We start from the raw sequence: 22,168 nt of genomic DNA, 5'->3' as shown, positions 1-22,168 counted from the left end.
TCTCTCCCCTTGCTGAGCACAGGCTCCGGATGCGCAGGCTCAGCGGCCACGGCTCACGGGCCTAGCCGCTCCGCGGCATGTGGGATCTTCCCGGACCAGGGCACGAACCTGTGTCCCCTGCATTGGCGGGCAGACTCTCAACCACTGCGCCACTAGGGAAGCCCCCAGCCCAATCTCTTAAACACTGCACCAACAGTGCTTCACAATGCATTTCACAAAATTCAGCATCCATTCTCTAAAAAAAAAAAAAAACTCTTAATAAAAGGAATAGAATAATTATTTCTTAACATAATCACACCTTCTTTAAACTAATACCAACTTCAAACCTACTAATAAATCACTGTAAGTGTCCCTGTTGTACTCAGGAGAAAGAATAAGATACCTGGTGGCTTTTCTTTGGAACTTTCTGGAATTTCTGAATAACATAAAGCAGAAAAACAAGAAACTCTAGTTATAACCATTCAAAACGATAAGACGATTACTTATAAACTGTACAACTGCTTAACAAAACTAAGCATAGGGCTTCCCTAGTGGCGCAGTGGTTGAGAGTCCGCCTGCTGAAGCAGGGGACACGGGTTCGTGCCCCGGTCCGGGAAGATCCCACATGCCATGGAGCAGCTGGGCCCGTGAGCCATGGCCGCTGAGCCTGCGCGTCCGGAGCCTGTGCTGCGCAACGGGAGAGGCCACAACAGAGAGAGGCCCGCATACCGCAAAACAAAACAAAACAAAACAACTTAGTAAGCCTAGTACCTAAGAGATCATAAGAACTGAAATGGTAAGTTCTTTGAGATGGTTTGGAACAAAATAAACGATAAATAAAAGTTATATAACCAATAATTTTCATATTCTTCATTCTATATCTTAGCAATATGTAAAGGAAATTATCTAACTCACTTAGGAATAAATATGATAAGGAATATACTAGAGCTATATGAAAATCAATAAAACTAAATTAAAAAGCAAAAAAAGACAAATACTTTGAGAAGTAGACTTTATTTCTGGATAGAAACACTGTGTATTACAGAGATATCATTTTTTCCAAATTATTTCATAAGAAATGAAATCGGAGGTGAAATTGACATTACGATCTTTAAGTTCGTCTGGGAAAATCCACTGGTGAAAATAGAATAATTTTGAAATAGAAAAGTAATAAAGAGGAACTAGACCTAGTGGATGTTAAAATTTATCACAAAATGAAAAGTTTCTCACTGAAATACTGATAGCTGACTCAATGAAATATCGTAACACTGAATCTTAAAGCAGCAGGTGAGGGAAGAGTTATTATTTAACAAAGTTTCTATGAAGCCATTGATTAGTGATTTAGGAGAAAAATTATATTCTCATCTCACCATATGACAAATTCATATAGTGAAAAACAAAAAGACATCTGAAAAAAACAATATAAGTAAGAATCTGATTTCTGGATAGGCTTTAAAGCAATTTTTTTTAAAAAAAATCAACAAAATAAATTGACAAATTTGACAAAATAAAAATTAATACGTTCTATAAGTTAAAGTATAATAAAATGATAGGGTGAACAGAGTGAGAAAAAGTGAAATAAATATGTTAAAATGTACTTGTTCCTTATATATGAAAGCATTATAAAATTCAGTTAAGAAAAACAAAAATATATCTAAATATAAATAACAAACAAATAATTTCAGTGAAAATGCAAACAACAGATGAACACTTTACGGAATCCAATACCTACAGTAACCAAGAAAGCAAATTAAAATGAAATGCATTTCTCACTTTTCAAATTTGGGAAAAAATTACATTTTATTGACTTTTGGGGGTGATCTCTATGTATACAGATGTCAAATTATAACATTGTACAGCTGAAACATATAATTAAAAAATAGTTTATTATATATTTTTGTAAAGGTAATGTATTTACACGGTTGAAAAACAAAACAATAGGAAAAGGTATTCATTTAGAAATTGTACCCTGATTCTTGTCCCTGTTAACCTATTTTTCCCTTCACCTCCTCTCTTGATTTAGGCAACCATTTTTAGTTATTGCAAATGCTTCAAAGTTTCCTTATGAAATGCAAGCAAATCTAAAAATATATACTTATATTCCCACATTCCTTAAATAAAATTAAATAACAGCTAGCATTTTACATGAGGTTAAATATTTTTTATGAATCAAAATACTATTTGTATTTTCTTATGCAAACTGTTCATTCATCTTTGCCCACTGTTCTGTTGCTTTGTATTTCTCCACACTCCCACAATTCCTAAAATATATTTAGAGAGAAAACTCCTGGTGATTTGAGAGGCAGATATTTTTTCCCTGCTTATTATTCTCCTTTAGAATTTCCCCAGAGTTTTTGTTTTGGTTTGGTTTGGTTTTTGCCAGCAAAAGGATTTTTTTTTTAATGAGTCAGATTTATCTTTTTATCTTTCTCTTTCTCCTTTAGATGGTGGAATTGAGTAATAGAAAAATTTCAGCTAGATTCTTTTGGATTTTCTAAGTATTAAGTCATTTACAAATAACAGTTTTACTTCCACCTTTCTAAGTTTCATAGCTCAAATTTCTTTCTCTCATCTGGCTTTGTTAACTAACAACACTGGTACAGCATCACCAGCAGGGGTGAGAGGTGGACACACTTACCTTGTTTGTACTTTGAGCAGAAGTAGCAGAAGTGCCTCTAGCGTTTGGTCATTATTTACAATGCTATCACCGGGCTGAGTTTGCGCATGTGTATGTGTGAACACACGGTCTGTCAGTCTGCCATGCTTATAAAATGTTTAACTCTTTCTTTATTGAGCTGTCTCTCTTTTTTGAAACGTCCAGAATGGCTGTTGAATTTTGTCAAATGAGTAGAAATTAACATGTGATTTTTTTTCCCTTAGATCAACTATTATGATGAATTATTTTAATAGAATTCATAATCTTTCATCCCTGGAACGAACCCTACTTCATCAGGATATATAACCCCTCTAATGAGCTGCTGCTAATAATTTTCTGAAGAGTTTTTCATTGATATTCTTAAATAAAACTGGGAATAGTTTTCTTCTTGTGAAATTCTGACCAAGTTTAGGTGCCAATGATAGTCTCCCTTCATTAAAATAATTTGAGTTTGTATTCCTCTGGAAGGGTTTAAATCACCCTGAAATAATCTCTTCTTGAAAAAAAAATCATTGGATAGGATGTAACTTGCAAATGATGCATACTGTAATATCTAGGTAACCAATCTTGAGTTGTAATCTTGAGTTACAATTTTAAAAGTTACATGTAATATTTAAGGTAACAAATACAAAGAGTAAAACACAATTAATTAATGAAGTAGTAGAGGAAACAGCGATAGTAAAAAGTCGATTCATCCGAATTAAGGCAAGAAAGGAAGAACAAAACTACGTAAAGAGATGGGTCAAATGGAAACAAAGAGTAGACTGGTAGATATAAACACAGCTATATGAGTAATTATATTAAATGAAAATGGATTAAATGCTCTATGTAAAAGACTAAGATTGCCAGATTAAATTAAAAACAAAAATGTAAAACCTGTGGTTTTAGAAGGCACACTTGTAACATAAGGGCAAAGACAGGCTGAAAGTAAATGGAAGGACCAAAAAGCAAGTCATTACAGTTAAAGGACTAAAATTATTCAGTGTTTATTATCTGACAGAATTCTGGCTGTTAAAATCAATACCAAAAAAATAATTCTTAATTTATTTTCTCAATTTTCAATTGTGTGAAATTCTCAATTGTCTGAAAAATAAACGATACACTTTTTGAATAACTCAGGAATCAGAGAGGAAATCCCAATGGAATTCAGGCAAACAATAAAGATATGAAATCATCATTAGGCACAGAAAAAGGATTCTATTAAATAGAGCAATTCCGGGAAGCAAGAGACGGTAAAAATGGGAAAGCAGCAGGAAAGGGGTGAAGTCCATAGAAGAATGTGACGTGGGGCTTGCCATTCCTAAGTGCGCAGAGCTACAGAAGAGTCACCCCCAGACAGAGGAAGGGGCGAGAATGTGTTACTAATTCCTGCATCCCATTGGTCAAAGATTAGCCAGACAGCCTGTTAACTTGTCCACATTTCCATGTCAGGAGGAAACCCCGGGCAGGAAACTCAGGATGTGAGCAAGTGCACCCACCCCACCTGTCAGGATGTACCTTGTGGAGTCCATCAGAGATTACAAGAAGGTGCTACGCACCGGTTCTGACCTCTTCCAGCTTTGTCACTGGAAGCTACCACTGAGGGACACAGCCCCTTCCTACCAATGCATTTCCCTCCTTTTTGAAAGATGTGCTTTCTGAGATCTTCTACCCATGGGCACAAAGAATTTTTCTCCATTTCTCCCAGCAATGAATCCCTGTTCAACCTCAGTCCCCACTCAGAACTGGGCTCTTTCCTTCTTGTTGGTGATTGTTGAGAGCTGTCATCACTGGGCCCCCTCCATACTTCCATTCCTCTCTGTCCCTCCAGTGGAACTTCCTGTGCAAATTCTCTAGCCTCAGTTGCTTTTGCCTATACTCCACATGGTTTGGATTTTAGAGCTTTTCACTATCTCTGAGTTTTGCTTTAGACTTAGTTTGTGGGTCTTTCCACAGTCCCATTCTACATGATTTCCGAGAGAATTACATTTGGTCCAATCCCCTGCTCATTATGGAACCAGGAAGGATTGTTTTGTCCATCGCCAGATGAACGGATAAAGAAGATGTGGCACATATATACAATGGAATACTACTCAGCCATAAAAAGAAATGAAATTGAGTTATTTGTAGGAGATGGATGGACCTAGAGACTGTCATACAGAGTGCAGTAAGTCAGAAAGAGAAAAACAAATACCGTACGCTAACACATATATATGGAATCTAAAAAAAAAAAAAATATATGGTTCTGAAGAACCTAGGGGCAGGACAGGAGTAAAGACACAGATGTAGAGAATGGACTTGAGGACACAGGGAGGGGGAAAGGTAAGCTGGGACGAAGTGAGAGAGTGGCATGGACATATATACACTACCAAATGTAAAATAGAGAGCTAGTGGGAAGCAGCCTCATAGCACAGGGAGATCAGTTTGGTGCTTTGTGTCCACCTAGAGGGGTGGGATAGGGAGGGTGGGAGGGAGACTCAAGAGGGAGGAGATATGGGAATATATGTTTATGTAGAGTTGATTCACTTTGTTATACAGCAGAAACTAACACACCATTGTAAAGCAATTATACTCCAATAAAGATGTTAAAAAAAAAAAGCTGTTAATGTCAGCACTGATGAGGATGCAATGTCACCAAGACTCACAAAGGGATGACAAAGATATACATTTGTACATATTTTCTGGAGTATGTCTTGAGCACCATTACAATATTTATAACTTTAAACATTTTAATTCTCCTCCTAGAAAATTTTCCTAATAAAATTTTCAGAAATCTGGTCAGGGATTTATTCAAAAATATATTTACTGAAGTATTATTTTAATAACCACAAATTAACCAGATTATAATCAGTTGTGATATATTTTAAATTGGAGTATTATATACACATTAAAAATAATATTAACTTATGTAGTATCACAGGGAAATGTCACAGTTTATTGTTAAATAGACAACAGTACAAGGCAAATTTTCAATAATTTTTATATCAACCATGTAGAAAAAATAGCCCGGGAAAGAATCATGTAATAAGCTGCCTCTTAGTTATTGCATTACTGGTGATGTTTTTCCCACTTTACACTTTTCTATAGTTTTCACTCATACTATAGTGAGCACATTACTTTGATAATCAGAAAGATAATAAGAAATAAAACAAAAAATAAAAATAAAATCTTGAGACCCTTCCTCACACCAGGTAAGAACAGGTATCACAGGCCTCCACAAATAACCACAACATAATATGATTATTTAAGTACCCAAAAGGAAGCTTTGGTTTTTAAGTACCACAAAGGAAGCTGCTCTGAATTTTTATTAAGAATCCCTAAACTCAAGAAACAACCTACTCAAAAACTAGGAATCAAGGAGAATTCTGAGAAAGAGAAAGCACTTTTTTATGACTTCAAAACAACTCAGGGAAGATTCCTGTTTAATTTCTTGCATATTTCAAGTATGATTTCACTTAAAGAAAATTCCCCTGGCTTTTGCCCCAGAATTGATCATAATGGATTTTTAAAAAATAATATGTTTATTTTCACAAACAGTGACAAGACAATTTAAAGCTATGTTGCTATTACAAAAATGTCCCAGTTCTACTCCTCAACATCCAAAATGCCCTCCTGCTTCTTTGAGCCATCAGTGGTAGCAATACATAAAATGTGTTTAACCCTAAGACTGTCAGTAAGTTATTTCTTGAGTTTAGGGGATTCCCTATAAAAAATCTAGGAAACAGAGCAATTTCAAAGAAGCACATGAAGTTAGAGGATATGTTTTACTTTGTAGGCAATTATAAGCAGAGGACATTTTCTTCACACTTTTTCTTCCAGTTTATATTTACTTCATTATTTTCTGATGCCAGAAATGATTGCACAAGAGAGGAATTACTTGTTTCCTCTTAGGATTCTTATAAAGAGTTTCACTTTTCATAAACCCCTGTATTTACTCTACTGCTTATCCTGATCTATACAAATGATTCAGAAATTTTTCTAAAGGAGTTAAATATTATAACTGAAAGTAAAAATTAAATGCATGTGTTCACTTTATCAAGAAGTCAGTTCCTTTGATTTCCATTTCTGCAGCTTTATTTTGTTTAGTTCTTGAGACTGTACTTGATTTTACATCATTCTCAAACATTTTTCAAAAGTTTCAAACAGTCATTCAAGAACTCTAATCTACATTATTCTCTAATTTCCTTACACTTGTAAAATCATTCAGAAATTTGATAGTTGCATTACATTTATTATTTAACTTTAAGCACCCCAGTTCCTTTAAAATTAACTTAATAATAGAAAAAAGTGAGATGCAGAATGTCTTCATCTAATATGCCAAGGGTTGGCAAACTACGACCCACAGGCCAAACTTCACCGGCCATTTGTTTTTGTAAATAAAGTTTTGTTGGGACAAATCCATGCCCATCCACGTCTACAGCAATAAGGGCAGAGTTTAGTAGTTGCAACAGATATCATTTGGCTGGCAAAGCCTGTCTGGATTTTTTCAGAAAAAATTTGCCCACCTCTGTTATGTGCAGTGTTCTCTGTCCTCAGAAAATGTTTTCAACATTCTATAACAAATGGCATTTTCTTTTTTAACTAAGATGCTCATTTTTTAAAATTCTGGATATATATATAACATCCCAGGTTTGCCAGATCTTCATTATTACTAATTATACATTATTACATAAATGGGTCTATACTGTATGATGTAATTCTTAAAAGCTTTACTTACATGACCTCCTGTACATTTGCTATCTTCTAACACTGACTTCTTTGTTTCCTGTGACGTCACCAACATAGCACGTGATGGGACATTGTTTTAAAGAACCACATGACCATATGTAGGAATGGATTCTGTAGGAATCAAAGGTAGGATACAAAGATTAAAAATTATGTATTGAATAATCTTAACTTCCTTGAATTTATGATTACTTCTGCATCTGATGATGCTAGAAAAGACAGGAAGACTCATGGAGAAAGCTTCAGAAGTCAATAGAAACTTTTTTAAATTAAGTTTTCCTAAAATCTTCAGTCTTCCTCAGAATTTAACTCACATCCATGTTGACTATAGCTGCTTCATTTGGGAAAAGAAAGTATCATATATCATTTAAAATAAAGATTTTTTTACTCTTTCCCTGGAACTGGTGACCAGAACCAAATGTTGGGGATAAAGAAGCATTAAGTTTCCCACATTCTAAAAAGAATTTTGTTGCTAGGTCCAGCAACCTGCTCCAGGGAGAACTCAGAGGTAGGCAAACCCTTACTATTTCTACTACCTCCAAACCATCAACTCCACCCCAAGACCCCATTCCCAGTCCATATACAGAAGACTAAAATACCAGCATGGGAAGGGAAAGGAAATGATTGGAATCACCAGCGAGGAACATGATGGAAAATGCTATGGGATTATACACAAGAGACTGTGCTATAAACTGAATTGTGTCTCCCCAAAATTCTTATGTTGAAGCCCTAACCCCCATTGTGATGGTATTTGGAGACGGGGCTTTGGGAAGTAATTAGGTTTAAATGAGGTTATAAGGGTGGAGCCCTCATGATGGGATTAGTGCCTTTATGATAAGTGACATCAGAGAGCTTGCTTCCTTCCCCTCTCTCTCCACCACATGAGGACACAGTGAAAAGGCAGCCATCTGCAAGCCAGGAAGGGAGTCCTCACCAGAGAACTCAATCATCTGGCATCTTGATCTTGTACCTTCCAGCCTCCAGAAGTCCAGGTGTGCTATTTTGTTATGGCAGCCTGAGCTGAATAATACAGACTGGCATCACATCCCCTGACTAGACATCATAACAGCTCATGAGATGGTTGATTTGTTCTTAAACCTACATGACTAAAGAAAAAAATAATGAAGAAAAGTATCAAATTTTGCTTCCAGGGTTTGATCCAGCAAAACCGTGTGAGTTTCCCATGGATCAAGACTGGCCTCCTTGCAAGGGGACTCAAAATCAGACCTGGTGGGCTGTACCACCAGGGGAAACTGATGAGAGGGTAGGAAGAGGTTAAGCCTAATCACCTACAGAGGGCTGGTGTGGAGGCCACTACAGGTGTGTGGAAGAACTCACACACATGGCCCACAGGAGAGCCCAACTTTGGAACCTCCTACACAGAAGCTTTCAATGATTCATTCTTGTTATCCAGGAAGAGAAGCAACGACCAACAGAGGATAGCCTAGTTCAGTCAGGAGCCATTTGGCCCATCTGCCCTATGCCACCCTCTTAGTCCCCAACTTCCTGCAGTTAAAATCAGAAGGAGGTTAGAAAGCATGAAGACGTAGACCACACCCTCTTCCCCCAATGGTCCCACAGGCCCAACTTGAGCTGAGGGAATATATGGAGATGAGACTGGAATTTTAAATGGACTAGACAATTCAATAATTGGAAGTGACCAAAATGCTATAGGATCTGACACTTTTGCGAACGGATAATTACAAATGGATTATGAGGGAAGTCGTTCCAGAAACACTGAAGAGTTAGCATAAATAGGTCTTTGATACCACCTGTTACAGAGGAAAAGGGAAGAGGCAATGATTGTTCAGAAAAGAGTAACTCATTTTGGATCAATTTAAGGCAAACTGCTATTCCATCATTTCTCCACTCTCTAGCAATGACTTTTCTAGTTTATTCCCTTTCAAGCTCTCTTTTTAACAATCTCTCACCTCATTCATTACTATTATATAATAATGAGAAGAATAGTAAGAATCCTTACGAAGCTTTTTGTTGAAAGAAAAAAAGATTAAGGTTTTTGAGAAAAATGTCTATTCAATTGAAAAGTTGATCTTAGACACTGCCATCAATCTTAGCTTTTTGTTTTTCATTTTTTCTTTTTTTGCTTTCTTCTCTGCATCATGTTCATATAACAGCCAACTCCTTAGTCCTGGTTTTACTTCCCACTTCTATTATCTCATAAGAACTTTTTCTTAGAGATTTTTCTTGGACATTTTTTCATCCTCTCTACAAACTTTCATCAACTCTATCACGCACACCTAAGAGAGACCTCTTCCTTGGACATTTTTCCTCTTCAACCAAGAAATAAGCTTCCTTGATAGCCCCACAACTGACGAATTCTGCAGGAGGCATGAGTATGAAATTAGCAAATACCCTGAAAGGCACAGGATGGGCACTTAGACCCATCTGATTCTCAAATGGAAAGACCCTGAGAACTGCTATGGCTTTTTGGCTACACCTGTTTACCCTGAGCTTCAAAAAGGAGGATGAATACCAACACCTAAGTCTGTGGTTTAAAGCTAGATGGACTCCTGCCTTCCATACCCTATGTAGTTTAATCTTTCAATTATTAGCAATAAGGGTTAATGTTTCTAGGAAGATAGCAGGCTAGCTTCTTCAGGAAACACCTAACAAGGGGTAACCAAAATATTTAAAAAACAAAAAACTTCAATTCAGCTCTGCTGCCATTTTGCCCTAATAATCTGCCTCAAGTTAAGTGACATATTCTTGAAAGCGCTATAACCATGCTCGTTCTCCATCACTGCACAGCCATGATAACAGATTAAGGCTGACCTAATCAGATTGTTGGCCTCTATGTGGCCAACCACATGTTTGGGGAAATTTGTCTCTTATATTGGACTTTAATTAGTACATATTAAATGGAATTAGAAGCAAAGAATGTTAGATACTCCAAAGAACGTCCAGCCAGGCATCCATATTTCATAGAGGAGAAAAAAAAAAAAAAAAAAAAGGTCCCAAAGAGACCAAATGCCTTTCTCTGACCAGCAAGGGTATCTAAGAATTTATATACATTTTCATAAAAGATGCAAAGATGCTATTCAGAGTTGTAGTGAACACTGAGGCACTCATTACCCCAGCTGAGAGCTCAGAGCTGAGCCTCTCTGCAGAAATGCCCTCAGTGGAAGACAGCTGCCCAGCACAAGGTCACAACCCCTCCCTGGGGGCCTGGCCTCCTTCCCTGGAGTTGGAATATCCCTGAAGGGTCATCACAGCTTCACAGCACTCCCCGTGGGACTGACTGGCTGAGGCTTCTGCTGCAACTGCATCCCAGTTCAACTTCTCCCTCTACCCACTTACTTCCATTCCCCCTCACTTCCATCAAGTGTTGGTCCTGAGAACATGCCCCATTGAGTCTCCTGCATGTACATTTCTATCTCAGAGTCTGCTTCCCAGGGAACCCAACCTACAAAAAGAGTATATGCTCTTTCTTGAGAAAATGTATGGTTGAGAAACACTTGGATTAATCTGACATAGATTATGGCGGGACCCCCTTTAATTTGACAATGTGCACTGTGAACCTCCAATGAATACACAGAGTCACCAGAAGTTATTTAGTCTCAGAAGCCACTTTTTACATTGAACATCTTCTGAGACTTGTGTTCTGTGGAATATGTTCTGGGAAACATGAATGCAGTTCACTCTAGCTCACATGAGAATATAATTGTTAAAGTTACTCATGTCAGTATTTCCTGTAATGGCAAAAGAATGGAAATAACACTGGAGGAATGATAAACAATAAAAAACAATAGAGGAAACAAAAATAACAATAGAGGAATGTTTAAATTATGATATGTCCATTTAATGAAATATTATGCATCCATAGAAAGAAAATGAGAAATTCTTTAAGTACTAGAATGAAAAAATATCCAAGGTATATTTTTCAAGTCCAAACAGCAAGGTTAGGCAGTAGTATGTAAGTGTTTTTAAAAAGGGGAAGGATTAAATATATGTGTACATTTTCTTGTGTGTGCACAAAATATTTGTAAAGACACATACTAGAAAATGATAGCGCTAGTTGTTTCTACAGGAGGAAATTAAAAGCACTTTGACCTTTGAATTTTAAATGATAGAAATGGATGACCTCTTCAAAAAATTAACATATTACAAATTAAAAGCAAAACACTATAAAGTAATAAATAGCAGACATTTAAATATTTTGTCTAATCATATATGAAGAAACTCTGGAAAAAAATGTATAACATCCTCTACAAAGTTACTTAGACTGTGAACTCCTTCAAGATGGGAACCATATCTTATTCATTTATTCATAAGGGCTGAAGCCTAGCAGAGTGCCTGAACCAGAGGAGCCAATCATTTGTTTGCTTTTTAATTGAATCCTATTGCTTCTAAACAGCAATACATTTAAAACAGCCCTTCCTCCCTTCCTTCCTCCCTCCCTCCCTCCCTCCCTCCTTCCTTCCTTCCTTTCCTTCTAAAATCAATATTTTTTTAAAATGTGGGATCCAGGGAAGCTCTAGAAATGGAGAAAGAACTGCACATTCTCTTAACGTATTTTCCTGGTTTGGTTTTCCCCTTATTAGCCTATACCCAGAAACATTTAAAAAGTATCTGAAGCTGTGCTGTCCGATACAATAGCCACTAGCCACATGTGGCTGTTTTAAAATAAACGTAAATTAATTAAAATAAAATAAAACTAGAAATTGACATCCTCAGTTGAGCCGGCCACATTTCAAGTGCCCAAAAGTCACACGAGGTTAGTGGCTACCATACTGGACACAGCAGACAGAGAACATTTTCATCACTGCAGAAACTTCTGGATAGCACTGACCTAGGTATAGTACAGAAATTTGTTTCAGACATATCTGGGTTGAATTCCAACTTAGACACTTACTAACGGTAAGGTTTAGGGAAAGTTAGTCTCTCAGAGCCTCAGTTTCCTCATCTATAGAATAGGGAAAATAAGAATACTGGGTCATTGTGAGGTTCACGTGAGCTCCTTCATGCAGACTACATAGGACACAGTGAACATGTAAAATGTTACCTCTCAGCCATCATCACTACTGTGAATGTAACACCTCACCAGGAACCAGTCATCTCATTCCTCACAATCGGGCTCTTCCACCCCTCCCATAGGACTGGAAAGAGACAAAGTGGTCTTTAACATCCTCACAGTCTAGTTCAGTGTTATTCAAGTGCCAGTTTACAATGAAGAAAGCTTGCACTGGGAATTCCCTAGTGGTCCAGGCGTTAGCACTCCTTTCTCACTGCCGGGGCCCCAGGTTCAATCCCGCAAGCTGTGCAATGTAGCCAAAATAAATAAATAAATAAATAAATTTAAAGAGAGAAAAAAAAGCTTGCTCTAATTCCTTCTTCAGAAAAGTCTTACTAGGAAAAAAGAAATGTCGGATGAACTAGTCAGATGAACTAAACATGTGCTAGTGATGTGGTGAATTTACATTCTGGGGCAAGCTCTTTATTGGGTCAAATTCTGGGAACAAACATTTTCATATGTTAGATTGCAGTGGTCTAGTTGGGGACACATAAACCCCTTGATAGGATTTTAAAATTCTCACAGAGAAGTCTGTTAAACTTTTCCATGAGTAGGGCAAAATCTAAGACAACAGAATTGAAGGGGAAAAGACAGTTGGGTCAGTCCAGATGAGGTTTTTATAGTGAGTGTATTTGAGCTCAGTTTTGAAGAACAGAAAAATCATGATGAGGAAAGAAAGAGAAGTGGAGAAGAATAACAAAGGAATAATACCCAGAGAAAGGAAAGAGAAAGATGGGAGAGAAGACTTGTAGCTTTAGCCTTTCAAGAACAAAGCAATATTTTCCTTGTATCCCATAAGCCAAGACACTCCCTTGTTAACTTATGGCTTCCGAAAGAGAAAACCAGAGAGACTTGAATTTAGTAGCGGCCAGCTTGGGCCTTTTTAGTCCTACTAGGCAGTATCTTCATATAACTGGAATATGAAATATATATAATTTTAAACTCTAAAATTATACATGGAAAGCTATTCTGGTGACTTTCTGACCCTTCAAATATTTGCAGTTAAAGATAAATGAGCCCCAAACCACGAAGTTCCTAAGTATGTGTCTATAAAATGAATGTTCTGCTTTTGCCTTCTTCAGGTATTTATATAAAAAGATCTATATAAAAATTATTCTTCATCATAAAAATAAGCCAATCATTACTAAACAGTTTTCCAGTTCTGCCACTATAGAAAACTGTTTAACGATTAAAGTGTATGTTGTGATTTATAACCGCCGTAACGGCACCAATCTCTACATGATTGCTTGGTGCTGCCACGGAGCACATACCTCATCTGTTGTGGCATGAAATGCGCCATGTGACAATTTATAATGATGCACAATTTCTTATTACCTACTGATAATAACCTATCAGTGAAAACAACAGCTTAATTATATAGCACATCTCCTGCTGGCAAATAACTGGATTCAAACATCTCTCTCGCTTCTCACCAATCCCTAACAGAAGCAAAGAGGTATGATTACCACAATCCTCAGAAACAACACTTACAATTAAGTAAAAATAAAAAAATTGTTTAAAAAGCTAAGGCAAAGCTGCTCTTTTATTTATTAAATACAGATGTACTTTAGACCAATAATTCCTCAGTCCCCTGTTTCCAGTTCACTACAGCTGGTTACCATTCTCCTATTGTTTTATTTTTCTTGCTGATTAGGCCTCTGGTATTTCCCATTCCAAATATTTGGCTCTTTATGAAATTATGAAATTTCCCATTCCAAATATTTGGCTCTTTATGAAATGTATCAAATGATTTACCCTGAACTTTGAATCCCTAAATCAACACCGTGGCCATAGATTTGCTATAGTAATCCCGAATGTCTTGTTTCTACGGCATTGCTGGTGGGCTCCTTCCTGACAAGCAGACTAAACTTCTCAAGTCTACAGAGCAAAGCAGTAGTGCTTACAAAACTCCTAGGAAGCTGGCTGTCTCTGTTAATAAAGTTTATTTAAAATCTGGCAGAGGGACTTCCCTGGCGGTCCAGTGGTTAAGACTCCGGGCTTCTACTGCAGGAGGCCCAGGTTTGATCCCTGGCGGGGGAACTAAGATCTCACATGCCGCACGCGGTGTGGACAAAAACATAAAATAAAATGAAATAAATTTAAAATCATGTAATTGTGTCTCCTTTATAAAAAAAAATTGACAGAGTGCTTACACTCCTGAGTTCTAGTGTGGACCATGTGGCTGCTGGCTTTCTTTTCCCTGGACTGGATGGTAGAACTTGTCTACCTTTTCAGCACTGCTGGTTCTTTCTTCTCCACCAGGGCTGTGTCCTTACCTGGGACACAGCTAACAGAATAGCTACCCCCAGATGGGGAGACTTAATCAGTTTTAGTTCTTTACCTTCTCTTTCATTGGTCTCCTTAAATATTCTTATTTAAATACTACTTACTAAAACTACCACTATGAATAGATTGCCATTCCTTTATTCTTTCTAATCTTTGCTTTCCATTTTTCTCTGCTTTCTACTTCTTCCATGCTCCTCAGCTTTTGTGCCAAGAAAACGGGCTGTATAGGCATCATCAAATATTCAGTGTGCCTCTACGGGGTTGAAATACTCAATTATTTCTATGGGATTACATATTTTTTATAGTCTTTTAAGATTCTGACCCTTTTTGCTGGGTGTACTTGTACAGGATGCCCAAGATGACTATTTTTGTAAAGTGTTAGATTTCTTTTGAGGGCTTTTTTGTTTGTTTTCAGAGGGGGTTATGAAGAGGTAAATGTGGGTAGCTGCTTCTTGCACCAGAGCCATCCCTAAATAACAGAGGCTGCACTATTAACTTAAATGACCAAATTACTCACAAGAAGATACTTTGACGAACATGGAATGAGAACAAAGGAAACTGTAAAGTCTTGAAGAATATATCTACAACATAAAAAATTATCACCAGGGAAATCCCTGGTGGTCCAGTGGTTAGGACTCTGCACTTCCACTGCAGGGTCATGGGTACGATCCCTGGTCCGGGAACTAAGATCCCGGAAGCCATGTATGGCGTGGCCAAAAAAAAGAAAGAAAATTATCTCCGTTAGGCTATAGGATATAGCCTTCTAAACAATTAGCATTAAATGTGTCACTACCATGTGCTGGGACCACAACATTAATTTTTATAGAAATAGAATCTGTCTCTTTGGACTCGTGTAAACAACGGCGGTGGTCACCATCTTTTCTTTTACTAGACTCCATACACAATACCATCTTTCCCTTCTATTCATCATTAGAACGTTATGATGTTCATGTAATATTGAGATTGAAGGCTCCTTGATGAAATCTGGAGCCTCTCTAACCTTATCAAAACCATGGAATGGACTGGAAACCTACAGACTACAGCCCTGGTCTTGGTTCTGTCTGTAGACAGCTATGTGACCACAGCAAGGTAGTTCATGTTTCTTAACCTTCGTTTCTTTATCTTTAAAATAGGGAGGTGTAATTGGATGGTGTCTAAAGTCCCTTCCAGTGCCTAAGTACACCTTAATAAAGGTCACAGGTCAGTTACCAGCATATTGTCAAATTCATCCATGTTATATTAATCCTCAATACCATCTGATTTGAACCTGAAGGAATTCCTCTGGTCTAAACATCTTAATTTTCCAGAAGAGAAAAAAAACGTGAAGAGAAACTGAATGTCTTGTCCAGTGTTCCACAAATAGGTAAAACTGGGGTCTACCATGTGTCTTGGATGCCCAGTTTAATCCTCCACCAGCAGTTCATTCAGCTAATAGGGAGCACAAGGCATGTGCTCTGCACTGTGCTGCTTCAACATATTAGCTTCAATTACAAAACAGGTCTACTCATCCCCAAAATCTAGGGTTACAATACGCTTGGGGCTTTCAACCCCATACGTAATGATGATAACTAAAGGGAAGTATTGGTAGATTTTGAATCATTTTAATTTCACACCTTAGATCTAACGATCCTGCACCAGCAGCACCACTGGCAAAATGTTGCTCCAATGCCACTTACTTCACTCCACTTATTTCCAAATAACTACTTTCTTGAGTCAGAACAACTCAGGTAAACATGCCACCCATAACTTCCCTGAATAAGCTCTGCTTCTTTCTCACTGTCACCCAATTAACAGCTTTCTACCTTTGAGGAATGGGGAAGATGGAAATTTCACAATCTCCTTTACACTGTGGCCACGACACCACACTCTGGCTTTTATACTGGGACCTCTGGGATCTTGGTCCAATGTGGCTTCATGATAATAATGGCAAATATTATTATATATTTACACATTTACTGTTTCTTGAATAAATCGGTTGGGAGGAAGGAGAATGATTCATCTTAGGCAGTTCCTAGTTAGATTAAGGATCAGCAAGGGCAGCTGGCTCCCTCTTTGGAAATCTGCCTGATGGGTTCTGGAGAAATCAGATGGTTTTTAGAATGCCAAGGCATGCTCAGGAACTAATTCCACATCTGGGAAAATCCCTTGAGAGACAGAGGAAATTGGATCTCATTTTGGCAGCCCAAAGCTAGACAGAGTTGGGGACCAGAAGTGGAGGATGAGATGAGGAGGGAGGTTCTAGTTGCTGTATCCTGTTCCCTCCCTCCTCTTCCCTGAAAGATAGGATTAGGAGATGCCTGCTTCACTTGACTGACACTTGCTGGCTGGGCCTGGATTGTGGGGCACTCAGAAAACTGTCAACATAATTGCATAAGCCCATACCCTGAGTCCAAGTAATTGCTCTTTCCATCACTACTACCAGACAGTGGGGTACCAACAGCAAGAGACTGGGAAGGATCCTTTGGAAACAAGGTATCGGAAGAGTGGAGAGTTGTGGAGCTGTTAAATCCAGAGGCAACAGTAAAGGGTCTTCAACCTGAAAGGTGCCCCAACCAACACATTTGGAGAACCACAGCTACAGCCAAGGGCTTTATCTTTTGGCTGATAACATTAGGCTAACAATGATCTCAACTGAAGAAAGACAAACTTATAGGGAAGAATATATAGTGGGAACTCCATAAAAGAGTGACAAAGCCTGGAAAAAAGTAAGCCAGATGGGGAAAGCCTACGGAACAGATAAGGATTTAAACCAGAATTTTTTAAAATAGTAAATTCCCTGTAGAACAGTAAGAAGTATTTTGGAAACATGAATCAGGAGGAAGAAATGATGAAGAAATAACTGGGTATAATAAATATTTTAAAAATAAGTGATAAAGTAAGGAATTAAGTAAATAGCTTGAATGCCGGAATGAATACTGCTGGACAGTGAAAGAATGAGCTACATGGTTAGATCAGGCACTGTCCTCAGAGGCTTCAGGGACAAACGACTAGAAGGGGAAAATGAAGGAAGACTCAAACGACATAGAGGATGAAAGCAGAAATTTCAACTTCTATCCACTTGCGGTCTGGCAAAAAAAAGGGGGGAGGGCATAAATGAGAAAATAATTATCAGAATTTTTCTAAAATTGCAAATATAAGACCTCAAAATAAAGAAGACAATAGAGTGGCAAAGAACATAAATTAAAAACAAAGCCAGACTCAGTCGGGAATATTTTAGTGGCATTCAAGAACAGTCAGGCCAAGCAGAAACTTCAGAAATATTCATTAGCGTGAAAGTGGACAAAGTTCAGACAGACATCAGGTCCTTGAAAGAAACAACAGATGCAAGAAGACAGTGGAGCAGAGACCCTACAATGTTGAAGAAAAATAACCTTGTAGCTAGAATTAAATATCCAGGGAAACCATTATTTAAATGTGCAGACAAAATTAATATAGCCACAGGCATATGATATCTCTGAAGAATTGACCCTTCATTGATCCTGTTTGAACTAATTTTTGGAGGAAGCAGAAAGATATAGGAAGCAAAGATAAGTAAAGAACTTAGAGTCTACTACTGTTTAAATAAGCAAAACAAATAAAGCACTTAGAATACTGCTTAGCACGCAGTAAGTACTCAGTGAAAATGAGCTGTTAACTCTTATCTCTGTCTTCAGTACTCTCTTAAATAGTTGCATAGAAACCAATATCCTCATCGTTTCTCAAGACGAAAGAAAATGCTGTTTAAAGTTCTATGTTAAGGGGAAGGTCTTCAAGATGGTGGAGGAGTAAGACATGGAGATCACCTTCCTCTCCACAAATACATCAGAAGTACATCTGCATGTGGAACAACTCCTACAGAACACCTACTGAACGCTGGCAGAAGACCTCAGACCTCCCAAAAGGCAAGAAACCCCCCACGTACCTGGGTAGGGCAAAAGAAAAAAGAAAAAGCAGAGACAAAAGAACAGGGGTGGGACCTGCACCAGTGGGAGGGAGCTGTGAGGGAGGAAAGGTTTCCACACACTAGGAAGCCCCTTCGCGGGCGGAGGCTGCGGGTGGCGGAGGGGGGAAGCTTCGGAGCCACGGAGGAGAGCACAGCAACAGGGGTGCAGAGGGCAACGTAGAGAGATTCCCGCACAGAGGATCGGTGTCAACCAGCACTCACCAGCCTGAGAGGCTTGTCTGCTCACCCGCCGGGGCGGGCGGGGCTGGGAGTTGAGGCTCCGGTTTCGGCTTCGTAGTTCAAATCCCACGGAGAGGACTGGGGTTGGCTGCGTGAACACAGCCTGAAGGCGGGTAGTGCAACACAGCTAGCCGGGAGGGAGACTGGGAAGAATTCTGCACCTGCCTAAGAGTTAAGAGACCATTGTTTTGGGGTGCACGAGGAGAGGGAATTCAGAGCACAGACTAAACGAGCTCCAGAGAAGGGCACAGGCCGTGGCTATCAGCGCGGACACCAGAGACGGGCTTGAAATGCTAAGGCTGCTACTGCAGCCACAAAGAAGCCTGTGTGCGAGCACAGGTCACTCTCCACACCTCTGCTCCCGGGAGCCTGTGCAGCCCGCCACTGCCAGGGTCCCGTGATCCAGGGACAGCTGCCCCAGGAGAACACACAACGTGCCTCAGGTTGGTGCAATGTCACGCCGGCCTCTGCCACTGCAGGCTCACCCCACATTCTGTACCTCTCCCTCTCCCTGGCCAGAATAAGCCAGAGCCCCCGAATCAGCGGCTCCTTTAACCCCGTCCTGTCTGGGCGAAGAACAGACAACAGAGGGCGACCTACATGCAGAGGCGGGGCCAAATCCAAAGCTGAACCCCGGCAGCTGTGCGAACAAAGAAGAGAAAGGGAAATCTCTCCCAGCAGCCTCAAGAGCAGTGGATTAAATCCCCACAATCAACCTGATGTACCCTGCATCTGTGGAATACCTGAATAGACAACGAATCATCCCAAAACTGAGGCAGTGGACTTTGGGAACAACTCTAGACTTGGGGTTTGCTGTATGAGACTGACAAGTTTCTGAATTTTATGTTTATCTTAGTATAGTTTTTAGCACTTGTTATCATTGGTGGATTTGTTTATTGGTTTGGTTGTGCCCTTTTTTTAATTACTTAAAAAATTTTAATAATTTTTTTATTTTAATAACTTTATTTAACTTATTAACTTATTAATTAATTTATCCCTTTTCTTCAGAGCCGTGTGGCTGACAGGGTATTGGTGCTCCGGCTGGGTGTCAGGCCTGAGCCTCTGAGGTGGGAGAGCTGAGTTCAGGACATTGGAACAAGAGAGAACACCCGGCCCCACGTAATATCAATCAGTGAGAGATCTCCCAGAGATTGTCAATGCAAAGACCCAGCTCCAATCAACGACCATCAGGCTTCAGTGCTGGACACCCTATGCCAAACAACTAGCAAGACAGGAACACAACCCCATCCATTAGCACAGAGACTGCCTAAAACCATAATAACTTCATAGACACCCCAAAACACACCACCAGACGTGGTCCTGTACACCAGAAAGACAAGAACCAGCCACATCCACCAGAACACAGGCACCAGTCCCCTCCACCAGGAAGCCTACACAACCCACTAAATCAACCTTACCCACTACGTGCAGACACCAAAAACAATGGGAACTAAAAACCAGCAGCCTGCGAAAAGGAGATCCCAAACACAGTAAGTTAAACAAAGTGAGAAGACAGAGAAATACACAACAGATGAAGGAGCAAGGTAAAAACCCACCAGACCAAACAAATGAAGAGGAAATAGGTAGTCTACCTGAAAAAGAATTCAGAGTAATGACAGTAAAGATGATCCAAAACCTTGGAAATAGAATGGAGAAAATAAAAGAAACATTTAACCATGACCTAGAAGAACTAAACAGCAAACAAACAATGATGAACACAATAAATGAAATTAAAAATCCTCTAGAAGGGACCCATAGCAGAATAACTGAGGCAGAAGAACGGATAAGTGACCTGGAAGATAAAATACTAGAAATAACTGCTGCAGAGCAGAATAAAGAATGAAAAGAATTGAGGAGAGTCTCAGAGACCTCTGTGACAGCATTGAATGCATCAACATTCAAATTATAGGGGTAACAGAAGAGGAAGAGAGAAAGAAATGGACTGAGAAAATATTTGAAGAGATTATACGTGAAAACTTCCCTAATGTGTGAAACAAAATAGTCAATCAAGTCCAGGAAATGCAGAGAGTCCCATGCAGGATAAATCCAAAGAGAAACATGCCAACACACATATTAATCAAACTGTCAAAAATTAAATACAAAGAAAAAATATTAAAAGCAGCAAGGGAAAAGCAACAAATAACATACAACAGAATCCCCATAAGGTTAACAGCTGATCTTTCAGCAGAAACTCTCCAATCCAGAAGGGAGTGGCAGGACATATTTAAAGTGATGAAAGAGAAAAACCTACAACCAAGATTACTCTACCCAGCAAGGATCTCATTCATATTTGACAGAGAAATTAAAACCTTTACAGACAAGAAAATGTTAAGAGAATTCAGCACCACCAAACCAGCTTTGCAACAAATGCTAAAGGAACTTCCCTAGGTGGGAAAAACAAGAGAAGGAAAGGACCTACAAAAATAAACCCAAAACAATTAAGAAAATGGTCATAAGAACATACATATAGATAATTACCAACAATGTAAATGGATTAAATGCTCCAACCAAAAGACACAGACTGGCTGAATGGATGTAAAAACAAGACCCATATATATGCTGTTTACAAAGACCCACTTCAGACCTAGGGACACATACAGACTGAAAGTGAGGGGATAGAGAAAGATATTCCATGCAAATGGAAATCAAAAGAAAGCTGGAGTAGCAATTCTCATATCAGACAAAATAGACTTTAAAATAAAGACTATTACAAGAGACAAAGAAGGACACTACATAGTGATCAAGGAATCAATCCAAGAAGATATAACAATTGTAAATATTTATGCACCCCATATAGGAGAACCTCAAAACATAAGGCAAATGCTAACAGCTGTAAAAGGGGAAATCGACAGTAACACAATAATAGTAGGGGACTTTAACACCCCACTTTCACCAATGGACAGATCATCAAAAATGAAAATCAATAAGGAAACACGAGCTTTAAATGACACATTAAACAAGATGGACTTAATTGATTATTACAGGACAATCCATCCAAAAACAACAGGATACACTTTCTTCTCAAGTGCTCATGGAACATTCTCCAGGAGAGATCATATCTTGGATCACAAATCAAGCCTTGGTAAATTTAAGAAAATTGAAATCGGGGGCTTCCCTGGTGGCGCAGTGGTTGAGAATCTGCCTGCCAATGCAGGGGACACGGGTTCGTGCCCCGGTCTGGGAAGATCCCACATGACATGGAACGGCTAGGCCCATGAGCCATGGCCGCTGAGCCTGTGTGTCCAGAGCCTGTGCTCTGCAACGGGAGAGACCACAACAGTGAGAGGCCCGTGTACTGCAAAAAAAAAAAAAAAAATACAAACATATGGAGGCTAAACAATACACTACT

The 22,168-nt window shown here is 38.8% G+C and overlaps 1 protein-coding gene across 1 annotated transcript in view; it reads right to left on the bottom strand.

Moving 5' to 3' along the window:
* IL15 (interleukin 15) overlaps positions 1–22,168 on the bottom strand; it is an 81,125-nt gene that overhangs the window by 41,899 nt on the left and 17,058 nt on the right. Inside the window, exon 2 of the mRNA XM_060011633.1 lies at positions 7,332–7,453. Coding sequence (XP_059867616.1) covers positions 7,332–7,397 — 66 coding nt within the window. The 5' untranslated portion in view covers positions 7,398–7,453. The remainder of the gene's footprint in view (positions 1–7,331; positions 7,454–22,168) is intronic.

This window comes from Delphinus delphis, chromosome 5 (genome assembly GCF_949987515.2).
Source record: "Delphinus delphis chromosome 5, mDelDel1.2, whole genome shotgun sequence".
In the NCBI taxonomy this organism is placed as follows: Eukaryota; Metazoa; Chordata; class Mammalia; order Artiodactyla; family Delphinidae; genus Delphinus; species Delphinus delphis.
The sequence above is the reverse complement of the archived record's forward strand: the minus strand, read 5'-3'. Positions and strand labels throughout refer to the sequence as shown.